The 20,876-nt window shown below is 33.6% G+C and overlaps 1 protein-coding gene across 1 annotated transcript in view; it reads right to left on the bottom strand.

The window, feature by feature from the left end:
* Positions 1-20,876, bottom strand: part of RYR3 (ryanodine receptor 3) — a 438,620-nt gene that overhangs the window by 172,936 nt on the left and 244,808 nt on the right. Inside the window, exons 41-43 of the mRNA XM_051973649.1 lie at positions 20,120-20,283; positions 9,771-9,849; positions 589-678 (exon numbers count right to left, since the gene is read on the bottom strand). Of these exons, the coding sequence (XP_051829609.1) occupies positions 589-678; positions 9,771-9,849; positions 20,120-20,283 (333 nt within the window). The remainder of the gene's footprint in view (positions 1-588; positions 679-9,770; positions 9,850-20,119; positions 20,284-20,876) is intronic.

Consider the following 20,876-nt stretch of genomic DNA (forward strand, 5'->3'; position numbering starts at 1 on the left):
ATTCGAAAATGCTCAATATACTAAGTATGAAGGTAGGCAATGCATACTATACATGGAACAAGAATGATTATTAAGAAAATGGCACAGAATCAGAATCAGAAAAGAATTATGTAACACTTTTATCCACACAATATTCCTTGTTTTCTTTCTTCTTGTCATTTGTGTTCTCAGAAATAATTTTTATTTGAGAAGGACTGAGCAGCTTCCTGATTCCCCTTGGGGCTCATCCCCTTCTTCCTAATTATAATCCTAATTAGAATCATTCACAGTTTATTTGCAAAGGTTTTTGCAAAGGAGAACTAATTTTATTTGGTCTCTATAAGTTACATAGTAACTCCTGTATAGCTTTTAAGGAGTTAGAGAGTGATTGCATTCTGGGAATTAAATCCTAGTTGAGGGGGAAAGAAGTTGCTTACAGATGATAGGAAACAAAACTTTATTTTGTCTCAAAATTCTCTAAATTTTGGATGAATTCTCTATTGACCCTCCTATGGCTGACTGAAGACACTTTTCTAGAATGGAAAAAAAAAAACCCCAAAACATTGTATACAGAATGAGATATCTTTCTCTTACTTCACTGTGGCTTACCTTTTCAGTTAATGTTTTAAAAGGTCTTATTAACGGATGTGTCTTCACATTTTCATCCAGAGAGATACCATATTTCCATCCATTCTGACTCTGTTAGGGGGAAAGTTTTTTAATTTAAATAGCATTTCCTGGCAATTAAACATCTCTATTGTATGACCCAAATGACTGTTTCCTATTTAGCTATACAAATGAGCCAATTGCAAAGAAAATACTATGCCAAATGTGTCTGTAAATTCCTTGGAAATTCTCTCCTCAATCCTTAAATCATTAGACTGCTGGCTAAATCATAAATTCTGTTTCCTTTAATTCTTGTTTCATCTGGTTGTCCTCTTTAGATACACATTTGCATTTCAGGTCCTTATAAAATAGAAACAAAGGGACTGTGCACAATGCTTCCCAAAGGCTTAAGATATGCTACAATTTGGGCAGTTTCTTAAGGACTATCTGCTATGATGAACTGGCTACTTTAGCAAAACTAGAGTGAGTTTTGAAAATTCTAGCCCTTTTACTGACATATATTGTCCCATGATAGGATGCTCAACTCAGATTCTCCTAGTGATTATGAGTTAATCTTTTGACCTAGAAAAAGCTGAAGATGAACAGGTTTAGTTTAGAACCCATTTAGTTCCCACCATCTTATAAGATTGCATTCTATGTTTAAGGAGTAGATTTTCAGTCCTTAGTATATCCCAATGAAGTATATTACCTACTTCCAAAGCTAAACTTTTGCTAGACATTTCAACTTTGTATTGACTCAAAATGTAGGGACAGCTAACCATTAACTACTGGGAAGACTATCTGTATAGTCAACGATAGCTCTAGTTAAATGAATAATATAAGTCCACTAAAGGACAATGCATAAGAAGTAGTTCAGGCAGATGGGGTTAGGGTGAAGATCAATGGGAAATAAGAGAATACTAACCAGGATGAGGTATAGCAAGGAATATTTGTGACCTGAGATTGCTATGATAGTTTTGAAGGCTTGGCAGGAATCTTCAGATACTGACCAATTGAATTCTGTTTGGATTAGTATATTGGAAATATGATGAAATTTCCTCTATTAATCTAAGAAATAGGTAGAGAGCATAGGCTCATAGGGAGACCCTATATTAAACAACCTTGGACACCTAACATTGAAGAAAACAGGACAAGTGGTACTCCTTTGTATTCTGCTACAGCTATCATCAAATCAGAAATATCCATATCCCACCTGCTGGAGATATTTTAGTGGACACTTTAGTGCTAACTACTAAAACAGACTAATGAATTAACATGAAATGGACTGGGCCTTGGATTACTTTCTCTAAAAAATCACTTCTATATCATGACATGGAAACAGATGACATTAAGAGCTTCATATTGTCAATGATATCTTTGCCCAAAGTTAAATAATTTATAGCTGATATATGGCAACAAAAAACTAAAACAAACCTTAATTCCTAAGCCTAGAATAAACTAAATAAGAAATGAAAATGAGGAAGTATTAAAATCTGAAGAGGGCATACTAAAGACTTTGAGAGTTAAGAATCTTCACTAAATGCAAACTCTAGTTTTCTAATACTGAAATTGATTATAAATAGTACCAATATGGCAAATGATCCTCTCTGTAGCATGGGACCATAAACCAAGAAAAACAAGATTTGTTCCATTCATGCACTCATTATCTTCCTCTAATGTGAAGAATATAAGGATTTGTTGTCCATTTATTGTTTCAGTGAGGATTTGCATCAGAACTATTTCCAGTGCACCAATATCCTCTGGTGACAAGATCTACTTCATCTCTTGCTTTCAGAGCTTTTTCCAGGGAAAGTAAAGCACTCTGACCTCCCTACATGCTTTCCCATTATTTGCTCCTCTGTATGGCATCAGGCTTGTATGGCCTGATGGGACAAATTCTCACTATTGGTCATCACATTGTGAACTTCAATAGAAGATCTGTACATTCTAATCTCAAGCCTTTCTCAATGGACTATCTCCAAATAATTATACTTTCACTGTATTCAATGCTCAATAGATAGCAAATTCCTATTACACTTGCTCCATTCCAAAGACCCTGAACCCCTGGCTGTACCTTTGTCCTGTTAATTGATGATGGTCTACAAAGTCCTGATTTTGAATTATTCCTTTGATCCATCTTCTTTTCATTCATACAATGTTGAATGGAACTGGAGAAAAAGCATGAAATTCTACTAACTGGATTACCATAAATTTGTTTAATTTGTTGTTTAATCTCATCAACATCCTCAAGGCAGCAAGCAGTCTATTCCTCCCCAATTGATTTACTATACCATTCCCAATAATGGCTCTTTTAAACCTTGTTTCTATACAAGTCTTCCATGGCATAACCTCCTTTTACTGTTTCAGCAGGGGATCTTGCTTCAAAAATCATATAATGTTGAATTCTGCTTCTGGTCCATTCAGTTATTCTTTTTCAATTTATGGGTGTTTTTACTCACTCCCATTTAGAATCATGACTGTTACTTATATATTTATCTCAATCCTTTACTCATATTTTTTCCTGTTTATATCCTTTGTCAGTTCTAATACATTTGGGCAGCCCTTCTCTTCCCCCTCCCCCCGCCCAATTTCTTGAAATATGATATCCAGGTTGTTATTTTAAAAAACATATTGGTTTTAGATAATCCAGAGATCTTAAATTATACCTTCTGATCTGTTTTCTAGAACTGGAAATTAAATACCTTTTTTTTTTTTTTTTTAGTCTTTTGAATATTTCTGTGTTTTTTTTTTTTTTTTTTTTAAATAAAGTCTAACTTTTGCTTGTTCTATTCTGATTTTCAAGCAATATGTTATTTAGGTAAAATCTTGTAGTCAATGTTTCTAAGCTATTTATTATCCATTCAAGTCCTTCCTTCAAAGATTTCATTTCATTTTACAATCCTTTTAAACAGGGTTCTCATTTCCTTTGTAATGTCATTTTAACTTTTTTTTTTGTCTTGATTTCTTCTACTTGACACTATGGTCAAATTTTGTTTTTCTTTGAGACTTTCTTTGTAAGTGATTTTGGGTTATTTTCTTCTTCAGAATTTGCTTCTTGGATATCTCTGTCATTATAATAGTTCTTTATGGTAAAAGTCTTTTCTGTTTTGCTTTGCTCATTCTTTTAACTTATTTCCCAAATTGGGATTTTATATATCTGGCTTTGTATACTTCCTGGCTCTTATTTTGTATTCTCTAAGGTCCTGCTGCTGCTTTTTAAAAAAAGATCCTGAGTGTTGTATTCTTCAAGAATCTCAGAAGGCATCTTGGGGAAGGGACCTGAATATGTTTAGTGAACTGTAACTAGACTGGTTTAGGGAAACTCTCATCCTTGCTTTCCCAGGGTTGAGCTTTGCAAATTCCCTAATTTGGTATGTGTTTAAACAACATGGCTGAAGACTTATTCCTAGTTGAAACTATAAGAAACTGCTGATGGCTACACTGCCCTGTCAATAAGCAGGAAGACTTTTTAAGTTAAGAGAAACAGAGCTGCACGCTTGTCAGAAAGTCTAGCCAGGTCATTTGGCAACAAGTCAGATTTGATAAGGGCTAAATATACAACCTTATTCCAAGGTCATAGGCATGCACTTACTTTCTTCTCTTCCTCTTCCTTGACTAATACACAGAAATAGTCCTAGTCTATGTGCTAGATAGATGACTATTCAACCAATATAATGGATTGAAAATGGACCATTATCACAGACTGAACTGTTATCCATGATCTCTTGAATATAGCATTGACATATAAAATCTTAAAAACAACATTTGAAATAGATGTCATCGTAATGAATAGTCATACTCTCCAAGCTACATAGAAAGAAAAACATACAAAATAGAGACCAATCAGAGAAGATAAAAATAACAGTGCAATAGGATGAGATACACATTTCTGTTGACCTGTTTGTTCTTGAACTGGTATTGAGAATGCAATTAGTGAGCCTACAGAAGATAAGCCTACATCCTTGTATTGTTATTTGATTTAAAAAACCCAGTTATTTGTGCAATAGCCTTTGGGATAACAATATAAAAGAATAATAGATGTGTAACAACTTGTCTCAGGATTATTTCTATCTAAATCCCATTGAAAGAGATAAGAAGAAAGGAAAGATGATTATGACAATGAGGATGAAAACAATTGGTGAATCATACTGCTTTGTAGAAAGAGATGGAAAGATGATGGAAAGTCAGGAACAGGTCAGTTCCACTAGAAAACATAGAAGGGTCATTTTTAGTGAGTCTGGATTTAGTGATTAATATAGATTTTTCAAGGAACTGGTGAAGACCACACAATACATCACTTAACTGCAAAGACACAACCTAACGGTTAGAATTAACCACAGAAACTTGTTAAAATTATTAAGATAATAATAAAAAACACTAACAACTGATATTTATGTAATATTTTCAGTATGGAGAGCTGATAGTGAAATACATGTAGAGTCCGGAAGATCTGAGTTCCATATGTATTATCTTTGTGATTCTAGATAGTCACCTAATTTCTCAGTGCCCAAGAAAACTCTCTAAAATATAAACAATTATAGAGAATGTGATGATATGCACTGTTGGAGAGAATTTCTCATCAGGAGCTCCTTATACTAATGAAATCATAGTTGAGAAAAAAATGGATACATATATTTGCATGTATATGTAAATAGATTAAAATGATTTAAGGTATTGGATATTGGATATTTTATATTGGATCATTTCATTCACTGTCTGAGATAAGTACCATATGTCTTATTAACTTCCCCTTTTATAAATAAGTAAATAGATTTATAGAGATAAGAAATTTTCCCAGGTTCACACATCTAAGGATGAAGTGAAATTCACACCAAGCCTTTTTGATTCCAGACAGCACAATAACTATTTATAATAATAACTAATCTATAATACCATTTTGTGTCTCAGTCAAAACTACAAAAACTAGCAAAACTCAATGGCAAGTGCTACTGCATTGGAAAAGATCAGGGGTAGATTCTGTTTATGCCTCGAATAATTTAGAACATTTTGGAATTTATTTTGCTCTTTTGTGATTCAATTTTTTTTCATCTAAGAGTGGGGATAATATCTCTTGATCCTTCCTGAATTCACAAAAATGTCAATTGTGAAGACTTTTAAGAAATATGTATATTCCAAAAATAACAGAGTGTTAGTCTGTCATCACTATCTTTCTTATTGCCAACATTAGTATCAAAAAGGAAAGTAGTGAGGGGATATACATACATAAAAGTATGAACAGAATTAAAAGTACTTTAGAATATAGTTAAGACTTAAAAATGATTTCCAAGTTTATATACTCAGTTAGCTTTCTACTGTCTTGATGTAAAAATAGATTAATTGTTCTAGGCTATATGTAGCCCACATTTTCAAGTGAATGATCCATTAGAATCCTGGATTCTTTTGGCTCAACTCCTATGGTATAACTTCTATTCTTTAATAGCTGATAAAGCAATTAAACTTACTAAGCATTCAGCTAGTTAAGGAATTTTAAATGTTAGATAGAATAATCAGTCAGTATCTACATCCTTGCCCTAACATTCTATTCAACTCTTAATATAAGTTTAAAAAATCCATTATGAACATGTATAGTCAAACAAAACAAAATTTCAAAAATATCCTCCCATTTTGAATCCTTCATATCTCTATCTAGAGGTTATCTGTTGCCTCCCTCTATCCCTTCCTCTTTGTATAGATGTTTCCTTTTGCTCCCTGATTGAGACAATTTTCTCTAAATTTTCTTCTTTTTCCTTCCTATTCAGTATATTCTTCTCCTTTCTTTTCACTCTTTCCTTAAGATCAGCAAAACAGAACCTTTATGTATTTGAATTTCCTTTACGAATCCTAACGATAATATAGGGGTTAAAGAAGACATAAATATTATCTACACATATGTAGATTTTTGAATGTAAGCAGTTTATACTTGTTTAATCCTTCATCATTCATGTTTACCTTTTTAAGGTTTTTCTTCACTTCTGTTTTTAACTTCAAAATTTCTCCATAGCTCTGATCTTTTCATCAGGAATACTTGGAAATCCTCTATTTTCCTTAAAAGTCCATCCCTCCCCCCAAATAAAATCAAAAACCATAATATTCAGTTTTTCTGGGTAAATTATACTTAGCTGTAAGCCCATATTCTTTGCCTTCTTGAATACCACAAATTTTCTGCTATTTTACACTGGTGACTGCTAAATTGTGTGATCTTAACTGTATCTCCTTAGTACTTGAATTCTTTCTGCTTGCATTTTGGCATTTTTTCTTTTATCTGCAAGCCTGAAAATTTGGCTATAATGTTCCTGGGAGTTTTCATTTTGGGTGTTCTTTAAGGAAAAGACCAGTGGAGTCTTTTTATTTCTATTTTACCCTCTGGTCGTAAGATTTCTGAGTAGTTTTCTTTGAATATTTCTTTGCTTTTGAAGCAGGTTCTTTTTGTTATTATTATAATGTTCAGATAGTTGAATGATCTTGACATTTTTTTCTCCTTGAACTGTTTTCCAGGTAAGTAATTTTTGTTATGAGATACTTTACATTTTTTCTCCTCCCACCTGTGTGTGTGTGTGTGTGTGTGTGTGTGTGTGTGTGTGTGTGTGTTATCCTTTTCTGCTTTTTAAAATATTTTTTGTTGCCTCATGAAATCACTGGCTTCACTTAGCCCATTTGCATTTTCAGAGTGCTTGTTGCTTAGGTAAGATTTTGGTCATTTTGTATCAAACCATTAAATAATTTTCATTTACTTTCCAGTGTTTTTCTTCAAGCACTCTCATTTAAAAAAATCAACAAAACATTTTGAACTTTAAAAAAAAAAAAAACTTTTCATCTATCTCAGGAATTATAATTGAGTTTGTCCCCAAGCTGTGTTCTCTAAAACTCTGCTTGTGTTTGTTAAGTAATCATTCTCTTCTTCATTTGTTTCGATCATCTCTGTTATCATAATAGCTTATGATGTGGCTATTTTTTGGTTTGTCCATTCTTTCAGCCTACTTCCTGACTTGAGAATTTATATTACTATTGTGTCCTGTGATATTTTTGAAGAGAGGGTCTAGATTAGTCTTGTTGCTGATTCCTTGTGGTATTAAATGTGTTATTTGCAGATCTCAGAGATAGATTGGGGATCTTTTAGGGAATTTTTTAGTGGTTAAATCCAGTGCAAATTCTGATTGCCATTCCTTTTCCAGCCCCAGTCTCCTCATCCAACCTCCACAAATTCCTATTCTGTGTTGGATCTGAATTAGAGTAGATTGCTGCTGGACTGACTGCTTTGTCAATAAGCTGGAAAGCAATTTTGGGTTCAGTGGCAAAATTGTAGGCTTTGATCTGTGATTCTTTCCTTGGTTATTCCTTTGTATGCTGAGCTAGATGCCAGAAGTGGGATCTGGCATAGGGTTTAAGTCACACCATTGATGGTGCTGGTTTCTGGGACCTTCCTATCCAGGAATATTACTCTTCCACTCAAATCCTTTTGTTTTCTTTAAGTCCACCTTGAATTTCTGACTCAGAAGTGGGTAGTAGCAACAAAGCTGTCAGTTGGTACTTGTTTCTATCATAATGCCCAGTGTGAAATTAGGGGTACCCTGTAAAAATTTTGAACTCTTATTGTATTGGTATACAGCCTTTTCTTAGTCCCTGCAGTATGAAGTGAATTCTTTTTCTATGTCCTCAGAATTTCTTTTCTGTCTCTCCTAGTCAAGCTTATGGAGACTAGGACTTTTCCTGGACTTCCCCATACGGTTTCAGTTTGGTGCATTTTCTAGATGTTTGAAGAAATATGTAGTAATTTCACCACAGTGCTTCCTACCACTAAGCCATTTTGGCTCCTCTCTAATGACTTAAGTTTTTAAAAGAAGAGTTTAGAAGTGCTATCAGGGACTACAACATTGTAACAAGTATTATGGTTGGATCAGTATTCTCCCCCCACCCCCCACCCCCTTCGTGACTTGCCCAGGGTCACAGCTATGAAGTGTTAAGTGTCTGAGGTCAAATTTGAACTCAGGGCCTCCTGATTTCAGGAGGACTCTATTCACTGGCAACAGTTTTCTATGTTGTCTCTCTGCTGCAAATTTCTTCTTCCTGCAAACCAGTCCCAATGGAGCTGACAAAATATTTCCAAATATACTTCACTAAGTGTCAATAATCTTGGGTTGTCTGTAGCATTAATGTATTAAATATATTAAGTATAATCTCCTTTGTTTGTACTTAAAGCACTTTATACCCTACTTCCAATATACCTTTTAGGTTTATTATATATTACTTGCCTTATAGTAATTTATTTATAATTTACATTACATTTCAGACAAACAGGCTTTTTTGCCCATTCTTATATATGACATTTTATTTTTTGTTTCAGTGTCTTTGCAGTCTGTTCTCTATGACTGTAACATCTTCTGCTTCCTTCAAAATTCAATTCAAGTATAATCTTTATGAAACCTTTCTAATTTATGAGATACTGGTGCTTCCTCCCAAAATTATCTTGGATTTACATTGTACATATATTGCTTAAAAGGAAGGAGGAAGCAAGGAAGAGGAGGAGGAGGAAGAGAGAAAGAAAGAAAGAGAGAAGAAGAAGAAGAAGAAGAAGAAGAAGAAGAAGAAGAAGAAGAAGAAGAGGAGACAAGAGAAGAGAAGAGAAGAGAGGGAGGAGAGAGGGAGGGAAGGAGAGACAGATACACACACAGAGATAGAAGAGAAAAGAGAAGAGAACAGAAGAGATCAATAGAGGAGAAATTAGTTGTTTCCCTTAACAGAAGTGACTTTCCTTTTTATCTTGTGCTCCCACACTCAACACCATATCTGGCACATGAAAGTCAATTAATAAAAACTTGTTAATTAATTGATTTTAGTCTAAAATCAAAGGTAATAAATTTTACTTCTATTTTCTTGCTCTCTTACTTCCAATCTATAACAATTATGCAAACACAAATTCCATACTCACTGACTTTAAGAAAAAAGTTAACATTTCTAGAATTAAGCTTTTCCTTGATTGGTATAAAAACAAGCAGCAGCAGCAGCTTCTGCTGCCTCTTCCACTGACCTCCACAAACCTCAGGAAATTGCTGCTCTCAAATAATGAATGCTTTTAGAATGGTAAGTGTGTCACTTAGATAAATTGGGCAGATTTCCAAAATTCAACCCTTTAATATTTTTTGGCTCTTCTTTTCCTGACAATTGTTAGTTGGATGATAATCCCCTACCTTGTCACAGGCCCATTTGTCATGTGAATGCTCAGCATACTTGGTGACCACATATTCCAGTTTTTCAGGAAGAGAAAAGCTGAGAGAGAGAAAGGAAAAAAAAAAGTGCCATCACACCACCAGGCACAAGTGGAGATGATGAGAGCAATTCTGAATTATCAGAATGTTCCCTTTTTAGATGGAAATGGGATTAGTGTCAGTGGGACCATTCATATAATTTAGCAGAGTTCCAAACTATCAGGTCAATTAGAAACATTATCTAATGGCTTCCCATATTCCAAGGTATAGGTAGGACAAAATGGGAATGCCAAAGAGTTAGAAAATGTACCTCTATTTCTTTTTTACTGGGCTTATTGATAAAAGAGTTGTGTTTGGTGAAATATTTTTAGTTTTATAAAGGTGATGTTCAGAAGTAATGCTCAATTCCTAACTGGGGGAAAATTCATTAGGAAGATTCTTGTTGGGTGAAATTTGTGTCGCGTAGGTAATGTGCCTGCAATATGTTGATTTGTATACATGTCTGTATCTATAACAGAATTTCTAAGAACACATGTACCTAATAGGCTAATCTTGTATTAATTATACCTGATTCCAGTTATTCCAATTATCCTCCCAATATGCTCATTTTTAATCTGTTTAATGGTAACTAATGACATCTTACCTCTCTGTTTTCATTGCTTCATTCTGTTTTTATTTCATTTTGTTCCATTTTCCTTTTCTCTACTATTCTATTTGTCACATTCCTTTGCAATCTCAGAGTCCTATGTCCTTAGTATTTTACAAATTAGTATAAATTATATATCAGGACAGGTGTAACCAAGAAAAAAAAGACATTTGGAGATGTCTATGTATGGATTATGACATATAGATTCTTTACCCAAAGCATCCATCAGTCATTCCCATGGCTCCAAATTGGAATTGTCATAAATTTCAATTAATCTCTAATAGTGCAATTACCTTCGTGATAAATTGTTGTAATCTCTTTGTATTTGAAGATTGGATTTTCTGTTCAGCTCTGGTCTTTTCATTAGGAAAGTTTGAAAGTTCTCTATTTCATTGAATCCATATTCTCAGTTTTGGTGCATAGTTGATTCTTAGTTCCAATCTAAACTCCTCTGCCTTCCAGAATAGCATATTTCGATCTTTTTGATGTTTTAATTTGGAAGCTGCTAAATCCTGTGTAATCCTAATTGTGGCTCCTTGATATGAATTGTTTCCTTCTGGTTGCTTGCAGTATTTAATAAATTTGGAATTTAAGTACAATATTCCTTGGAGTTTTCATTTTGGGATTTCTTTCAGAAGGTGGTCAATGAATTCTTTCAATAGCTATCTTACCCTCTGATTTTAGGATATTCTTGATAATTTGTTAAAAGATTCTTTTTTTGATCACAGCCTTTACGTAGCCCAATAATTCTTAATTACTTCTCTCTCCCTCTGGATGTAGATGGTATTTTCCATCCAAATTCAATTGGGATTGCCTTGGATTAGTGAACTGCTGAGAAGAACTAAGTCTGTCATAGTTGATCATCACCCAATCTTGCTGTTACTGTGTATAATGAATTCCTGGTTCTACTTGTTTTACTCAGCATTAGTTCATGTAAATCTTTTTAGGCCTTTCAAAAATCAACTTGTTTATAAATTTTTATAGAAAAATAATATTTTACTTTTATATATCATAACGGCCATTCCCCAATTGATGGGTACCTACTTATTTTTCAATTCTTTGTCAAACACAGAAAGAGTTCTACAAATATTTTAGCACATGTGGGTCCTTTTTCCTCTTATATGACTTTTTTTCAGATACAGACCCAGTGGTGGCACTGCTAGATCAAAGGGTATGCCCATTTTATAGCCTTTTGGATGTAGTTTCAAATTACTCTCCAGAATGGTTGGATCAGTGTGCAACTCCACTATCAATGACCCAGTTTTCCTATATCCCCTCCAACATTTACCATTATTACCATATACCATATACCAATATGAGAGGTGTGAGGTTGTACCTCAAGAGTTGTTTTAATTTGCATTTCTCTAATCAACAATGATTTAGAACATTTTTTTTTCATTTGAATATAGATGGCTTCAATCGCTTCATCTGAAAATTGTCTGTTCATATGCTTTGAACTTTTATCAGTTGGAGAATGACTTTTGTTCTTATAAAATTGACACAATTCTTTATGTATTTTAGAAACGAGGTCTTTATCAGAAACACTGGCTATAAAAATTTTCCCCCAGCTTTCTGCTTTTCTTCTAATCTTGGCTATGTTGGTTTTGTTTGTGCAACCTCTTTTTAATTTAGTGAAATCATAGTTGTATATTCTGCTTTTCATAAAGTTCTCTAGTTCTTCTTTGGCCATAAATTCCTCCCTTCTCCAAAGATTTCATAGGTAGACTATCCATTGCTCTCCTAATTTGCTTATCATCACCCTTTATGCCTAAATTATGTACTTATTTTGGAATGGGGTGTGAGATATATGTTTATGCTGAGTTCTGACATTATTTACTAGTTGTCCCAGAAATTTTTATGAAATAGTGAGTTCTTATCCCAGAAGCTGGAGTTTTGGGAATTATCAAAAAGTAGATTACTATAGTAATTTATTATTGTGTCATGTGTATCTAATCTATTTCATTGATCCATCACTCCATTTCTTAGCCAGTATCATATGTTTTTGATGAAAATTACTTTATAAGACATTTTTAGATCTGGTACTAGGGCATCATCTTTTGTATTTTTTTCATTAGTCCTTGATATATCTGACCTTTTTTTTCTTCCAAATGAATTTTGTTATTTTCTACCTCTATAATATATATATATTTGTAGTTTGATTATTATGGGGCTGAACAAGTAAACCAAGTTAGATCAAATTGTCATTTTTTATTAAATTAACTTGGCCTAACATGAGAATTGATATTTTTCCAATTGTTTAGACATGACTTTATTTGTGTGAAACATGATTTGTAATTGTGTTCATACATTTCTTGGGTTTGTCTTGGCAGGTAGACACCCAAATATTTTATTTTGTCCATAATTATTTTAAATGACGTTTTTTCTTTCTATTTCTTGCTGCTGGGCTTTGTTAGTGACATAATATTTGTGTGGGTTTATTTTATATCCTGCAACTTTGCCAAAGCTGCTATTTCAAGTAGGTTTTTGGATGATTCTTTAGGATTCTTTTTGTTTTGTTTTTTGGATGAAGCAATTGGGGTTAAATGACTTTCCCAGGATCGTACAGCTAGTAAATGTTAAGTGTCAAAAGCTGAATTTGAATTCAGATCCTCCTGACTCCAGGGCCAGTGCTCTATCCATTGCACCACCTAACTATCTCCTAGGATTCTTTAAATCTACCATCATATCATCTACAAAAAGTAACAGTTTTATCTCCTCATTGCCTATTAAATTCCTCTAATTTCTTTCACTTTTCTTATTACTAAAGCCAAAATTTCTAGTATGCTAGAATAATAGTGAATATAATGAACATCCTTATTTCACCCCTGATCTTATTGGGAATGCATCTAACTTCCATTATAAATATTGCTTGCTGATATTTTCTTAGATAGATGCTGCTTACGATTTTAAGGAAAACTCCATTTATTCCTATGTTCTTTAGTGTGTGTGTGTGTGTGTTTTTTTTTTAATAGGAATGGGTGCTTTATTCTGTCAAAATATTTTTTCTGTATATATTTTGAAATTATCATATGATTTCTAGTAGTTTTGTTTTTGATATGATCAATTATTGCAGTAGTTTTCCTGATCCTGAATAGCCCTCTATATTCCTGATATAAATACCAGTTGAAAATAGTGTATTATCTTCCTGATAAGTTGTTTATCTCTTTGCTAGTATTTTATTTAAATTTTTTGCATCAATATTCATCAGGGAGATTGGTTTATAATTTCCTTTTTCTGTTTTGGCTTTTCCTGATTTAGGTATCAGTATCATATTTGTGTCAGAAAGGAAATTCAGTAGGATTTCTTTAACTATTTTTCAAAATAGCTTATGTAATATTGGAATTAAATATTTTTTAAATGTTTAGTAGGATTTACTTGTAAATCCATATGGTCCTGGAGATTTTTTCTTAAGGAGTTCCTTGATAACTTGTTCAATTTCTTTTTTAAAAATAGGACTATTCAAGTAATTTATCTTCTTTTCTATTAATCTGGCCACTTTCTATTTTTGTAAATATTTATCAATTTCAATTAGATTGTCATATTTGTTGGCATCTATTTGAGCAAAGTAGCTCCTAATTATTGCTTTATTTTCTTTTTCCTTGATGGTAAGATTACTCTTTACATTTCTGATGCTAGTATTTGATTTTATTCTTTCCTTTTTCTAATCAAATTAACTAAAGGTTTATCTATTTTGTTAGTTTTTTTTTCATAAAACCAACCTCTAGTTTTATTAATTAGTTGAATTGTTTTCTTAATTTCAATCTTATTAATCTTTCCTTTAATTTTTCAGAATTTATAACAGTATTTAATTGGGGGTTTTAATTTCTTCTTTTTTTAGCCTTTTTAGTTGCATACCCAATTCATAGATCTCCTTTTTCTCTATTTTACTCATGTAACTATTTAGAGATATAAATTTCCCTCTAAGAACTGCTTTGGCTGCATCCCCAAAATTTTAGTATAGTGTCTCATTATCATCATTTTCTTGTGAAAAAATTTATTGGTTATTTTTATGATTTGGTATTTTATCTACTCATTCTTTAGAATTATTTAATTTCCAATTGGTTTTTAGTTTATCTTTCCTTGGCCCTTTATTGAATGTAATTTTTATTGTATTATGATCTGAAAAGGAAATATTTATTATTTCTGCCTTTCTGCATTTGATTATGGAGATTTTTTTTTTTAGGATTTATAGTCCTAATACATGATCAATTTTTGTATAGATGTCATGTACTGATGAGAAAAAGGCATATTTCTTTCTATTCCTATTCAATTTTCCCCAGAGGTCTATCATATCTAAGCTTTCTAAGATTCTATTAAGCTCCCTAGTTTTTTTCTTGTTTATTTTGTGGTTAGATTTATCTCATTCTGAGAGGGAGAGATTGAGATCCCCCACTAATATAACTTTGCTGTCTGTTTCTTCCTGTAACTGGTTTAATATCTTCTTTATGAATTTGAATGCTCTACCACTTGATGTGAGTGTGTGTGTGTGTGTGTGTGTGTGTGTGTGTGTGTGTGTGTGTGTTTTCCTGAGATAATTGGGGTTAAATGACTTGCCCAGGGTTACACAGCCAGGAAGTATTAAATGTCTGAGGCCAGATTTGAATTCAGATCCTCCTGACTTCAGGGCTGGTACTCTATCCACTACACCAACTAGCTGTCCCTTGATGCATATATATTTAGTATCAATATTACTTCAGTGTTAATGGCACCCTTTAACAAGATGTAAGTTCCTTCCTTATTTCTTTTAATTAGACCTGTTTCTACTTTTGCTTTTATCTGAAATCAGAATTGCTACCTCTGCATTTTTTGCTTCAGTTGAAGCATAATAAATTCTATTGTAGCCTTTTACCCTTACTCTGTATAGATCTCTTTCTTTTTCAAATGTGTTTCTTGTAAACAACATATTACAGAATTCCATTTTTTAGTCCATTCTGATATTCACTTCCTTTTTATGGTAGAGTTCATCCGTTTACATTCAGTTATGATTGCCAGATATGTATTTCCCTCCATCCTATTTTCTTTCACTTTCCCCTCCTACTTCCCTTTATAGTAAAATAAGTTTTTATATCTAAATACATATTTTATTCCCTTTTTGAGCCCAAACTGATGAAATTAAGCCTCAGATGATGCTCATCTCCCTATCTCTTCCCCATGTACTGTAATATGTCATTTGTGCTTTTTTGTGTGATCTAATTCATCTCATTTTATCTTCCATTTTCTCTTCTTCCAATACAATCCTTTTTCTATACCTTAATGTCTTTTATCATCACATCAGAGTTGATTCATACATTCTATCCATCTGTCCCCCACTAAATGCTCCAGTAAAAGAATACAGTGCTCAAGAGTTACAAGTGTCATTTCCCCAATCTAGGGATGTAAACAGTTTAACTTTTAAATAACTTTTCTTCCTGTTTACCTTTTTATGCTTCTCTTGAATTCTGTGTTTAAAGATCAAATTTTCTGTTTAGTTCTGTTTTTTTTTTCAATAGAAATGATTGAAAGTCTTTTACTTTATTGAAGATCCATTTTTTCCCCTGAAAGATATTGCTCAATCTTTTTGAGTAGTTGATTCTTGCTTGTAACCCCAAGTTCTTTGCCTTCTAGGTTATGTTATTCCAGGTTCTCTGATAATCTTTATTGTGAAAGCTACCATATCGTGGATAATTCTTACTGTTGTTCCTTGATACTTGAATTTTTTTTTTCTTCTGACATCTTGCAGTATTTTTCCCTTGAAATTATAGTTCTGGAGTTTTGCAAAAATGTTTTTTTGGGTTTTCTTTGTGGGATCTCTTTCTGGAAGTGATGGATGGATTCTTTAATAGATTATTTTGGAGCAGCTTGATGATGCAGTAGATAGAGCACCAGTCCTAAAGTTAGAAGGACCTGAGTTCAAATCTGGTCTCAGACACTTAACACTTCCTAGCTGTGTGACCCTGGGCAAGTCACTTAACTCCAATTGCCTCAGAAAAAACAAAACAAAAAAACTATTTTGTTTCCTGGTTCTAGTTACCAGGGTAGTTTTCCTTGATGATCTTTTGAAGAATACTATACAGGCATCTTTTGGGGTCATGGCCTTCAGCTAGACAAATAATTTTAATTTAAATTGTCTTTCCTAGATCTCTTTTCCAGGCCTGCTGTTTTTCCAATGAGGCATTTTACATTGTCTTCTATTTTTTATTCTTTTTAGATTGTTTGAGGGATTTCTGATGTCTCATAGTCATTAGCTTCCATTTGCCTGATTCTAGTTTTTAATGTACGATTTCCACCAGTTTTTCTATCTCCTTTTCCATTTGATCAATTCTACTTTTAAAGCTGTTGTTTTCTTCAGGGTTTTTTTTTTTTTTTTTTGGGGGGGGGCGCTAAATGTATTTTTTAAGGAATTGTTTTCCTTTTCCTTCTTGTATTTTTCTGAGCATTGTCTTTGAGCACAGGGACCCCCTGAGTTTGGTGTCTTGATTACAGCAGGGGGTAATCCTACCTGAGCTGTCTAGGAAACAACCTTGTTTCCTGGGTTAGCAATTTGCTTTTGGTACTGGGACTGGAGGATGCCCCACTGGTCTGCTTTGCCACTGAGTTAGAACAAAGGGTCTCAGTTCCTGATCTGCTGTGATTAAGATCCTCTCATTGGCTTTCCTGGGCACTATCTGAGCTGGATTGAACATCCCCTTTTACCCCAGTGAAACTGACTTTCCTTGAACTTCTTCCAATATACCTTGAGCTGGAGAGTGGTTGCACTTGGCCAGCCTTTTTAGAAAGATTCTGTCCCTAGGCTTGCTTTCTTGTGGTTTTTGAGGGAAACTGGCAAAGGTAGAGAAGCTCCTTGCCATCTTAGCTCCACTGCTGAAACTTCCTTATTCTAATTTTACATGAATTATTTTCTTCAAGTGGCTTTTATACCTCCTTTTCTATTTGGCTAATTCTACTTTTTTTTTAAACTTTCTATTGGTTTTTATTACTTCTCTTTCATCTTTTATCAATTAAAAAACATTTAATAATATTCATATGCCCTGCTCCCCAGCAGATGGATTTTTTAAAATAACTTTTTATTAATAGAACCATGCCAGGGTAATTTTTTACAGCATTATCCCTTGAACTCACTTCTGTTCCAATTTTTCCCCTCCCTCCCTCAACCCCCTCCCCCAGATGGCAAGCAGTCCTTTACATGTTAAATAGGTTACAGTATATCCTAAATACAATATATGTATGCAGAACCGAACAGTTTTCTTGTTGCACAGGGAGAATTGAATTCAGAAGGTATAAATAACCTGGGAAGAAAAACAAAAATGCAAGCAGTTTATATTCATTTCCCAGTGTTCTTTCTTTGGGTGTAGCTGCTTCTGTCCATCCTTGATCAATTGAAACTGAATTAGCTCTCTTTATCGAAGAGATCCACTTCCATCAGAATACATCCTCAAACAGTATCATTGTTGAGGTATATAATGATCTCCTGCTTCTGCTCTTTTAACTCAGCATCAATTCATGTACATCTCGCCAGTCCTCTCTGTATTCATCCTGCTGGTCATTCCTTACAGTACAATAATATTCCATAACGTTCATATACCACAATTTACTCAACCATTCTCCAATTGATGGGCATCCACTCATTTTCCAGCTTCTTGGCTAATTCTACTTTTAAAGGAGTTATTTTCTTTGATGGAATTTTTTCCCCAATGGCCATTTCATTTTTTAAGGAGTTGCTTTCTTCAGTCAAATTTGTGCTTTCTTTTCCAACTGTTGACTTTTTTGTTTTTACATAATTCTTCTGAATAATTCATTTCCTTTCCCACTTTTTCTTCTACCTCTTTTGATTTTTTAAACCTTTTTTGAGCTGTTGCCAAAAGGACTCTTTAGATTTGTTTCTTACTAATTTTTAGCCTGTTTTGCAACTTTGAAAGTTGAGCTCTTCTCCTGAGAGTATAGTAGGCACTGTCCCAAACTTCTTATGCTGGGGGCCAAGAATCTAGTCACTTGTTTTCCATGATGGAGCGTCAATTACTATATTGGGATGGCCTGGCCTAGTTGTTCAAGTTGTTCCAGGGTTCTACAGCTCATAATTTGGTCTCTGTACTCTTTCTGGAGGTTTTACAGTTGGACTGCTGTGCTATTGGCCTCCTGAGCCAGCACTGAAAAGCCTCAGTTGGTAATCTGTGCTGTACTAACAGCCTCCAATTGACTTACCTTGGATACCATCTGCACTAGGCGGCATTCCCCTTTTGCCTTCATTGTCTTTTAAAATCTTTTTATGAACACTTCCAAAAAGCCTTTTTGGGCTTGGGACCGATTCAATCTCCCTTTGAGATTTCCCATGTGGGAATTTGAATTGGTGTTTATTCTTCTTTGTCACCACAATAGCTTTCTATATTTAAGATTCTTTTTTGTTTCTTTCTTATTTTTCTCCCTCCTTCCCTCCTTCCTTCCTTCCTTCCTTTCTTCTTTCCTTTCTTCCTTCTTTCTTTCTTTCCTCCCTTTCCTTCCTTCTTCTCTCCTTCCCTTCCTTCCTTCCTCTCTTCTTCCCTTCCTCACTCCCTCTCTCCTTCCCTTCTTTCCTCCCTCCCTCCTTCCTTTTTTCCCTCTCTCCTTTCTTTCCTTCTTCCATCTCTCCCTCCTTCCCTTCCTCCCTCTCTTCTTTCCTTCCTTCCATTTCTGAGGGAGACTGGGGAGACCTCTTGCAACTTCTTGGCTCCACCATCTTGGCTTCATCTATCTTAGGTTATTTCAAAGCATAAGCTAAGTGCTTTATCCTATTTTCGGCCTCTTCTGATGACATTGCTACTACCCAACTCAGTTTCTAGCACACCATCCTCCTTTAAATCATTTTGTATTATTTTACACATTTAAAATGTACTTAGCAGTATGAATGCTATCCCTCATTCTATCTTCTCTTACTCCCATTGCCAAGTAGAACCCAAGCTCTTTGACTGCAGGGACTATTTCTTTTTTGTCTTTTTCATTCTCACTTGCCAGCACAGATTCTCAAACAATTTATTATGTTTATCTATTATTATCATTTATAAAACATTAATTATATTGTTTAGATAATACAAAAGCAATAATAAGGAATATTGAGATACGTGAATAGAAGGAAAATGTTCTTTAAGTTTGAAGGATATTTTATGGTTTAAGAGCATCTGAAAGGTGCATAATATAACATTAAAGGATAAACAGCTTCTGAAAGAGGGAGACTAAACTATCCTTTGCTATATCTTTTTCTGAGACCTCAATGAGATTTGTTTACACATCCAAGACCTAGCAATTAGTATATTACATATAGCAAATGTTTAATAAATGATTGAAAATTAAACTGAATGGTTTATTATACAATTGAAACTTACAATACTGATTCTAAACTAAATGAAGGTTTGTTAAAAACCATTAATAAATTAATTGCATCATTTATCAGAAAAATTGATTTGTCTTTTAACTATATTTACTCAATGGAAAGAATTCTTTGCTTTATTTTATCATGAAAAAATCAAAGAGTGATAAGTAGTACATGATCAGATATAAATTATTTATAATTTTAAGTAACATAAAAATATGGTGTCCTGGAAAAATGATTTACTCAGGGTGGCAAGGAGAGGTACTAGCTAAAGAGATAAGCTAGATCTCGAAAAAGTTAGTGCCTTTGCAAAAAAGGATAATATATGACATAAACATTAATTTACAAAGTAACTTTTGGACTCACTTGATGGTATTGATAGGTTTGGGATCAAAGTTTCCTTCCGTATCTACTGAAGTCTGCTTTTCCAATGTGGCTGTGATTCTGGTGTCTAAATAATCAGGTGGGAGGGCCCCAGCTATTGCACTGAGACAAGGTAAGGCCATTCGGAAGAGATCTGTATCATATTTCTGTGGAAAAGATAGGAACTAGTTGGAAAATCTAATTAAAAATTATTATGGCTGAATCACAGCCAAAAGCAGAAGCATCAGGAAAAAAAATAAGAATAATAGACAAGTTCATTTATTTTCCAGAAAAAGGAAAGGAGTGCTATCTGCTCCTTAATAATTTATGCTAGATACTTTGGAAATATCATTGGAAGCTGAAGTAACATGAGAAATAAAACTATTTTTTTTTCCATATGGATACCACAAAATAAAATGGTCAAAATTTTGTAATGGCTGAATTTCAAGCTGTGTTGGATTGTAATAGTTCTTTATTTTCCCTTTGCCCACCAACTCACCCAAGTCATGAGTGCTACTCTTATGTGTACTTATACTTTGAATAAAATAAAGGTTTATTAACAAGGACTACAAAAAAGGTATAGAACTGAGTAGATAGAGGTTGTGAAATAGATTTTCAAAGCATATCAATTTTGAGACATCCTGGGCTTGGAAGTTAGGAGAACTGGAGTCACTAGTTGTATAACTACAGGAAAATCATTTAACTTTTCAGGGAAATAGTTTATTCATTTGAAAAGTGGGATAATATCACAATGATTATT

The sequence above is a fragment of the Antechinus flavipes genome, chromosome 2, assembly GCF_016432865.1.
Source record: "Antechinus flavipes isolate AdamAnt ecotype Samford, QLD, Australia chromosome 2, AdamAnt_v2, whole genome shotgun sequence".
NCBI classification, from domain to species: domain Eukaryota; kingdom Metazoa; phylum Chordata; class Mammalia; order Dasyuromorphia; family Dasyuridae; genus Antechinus; species Antechinus flavipes.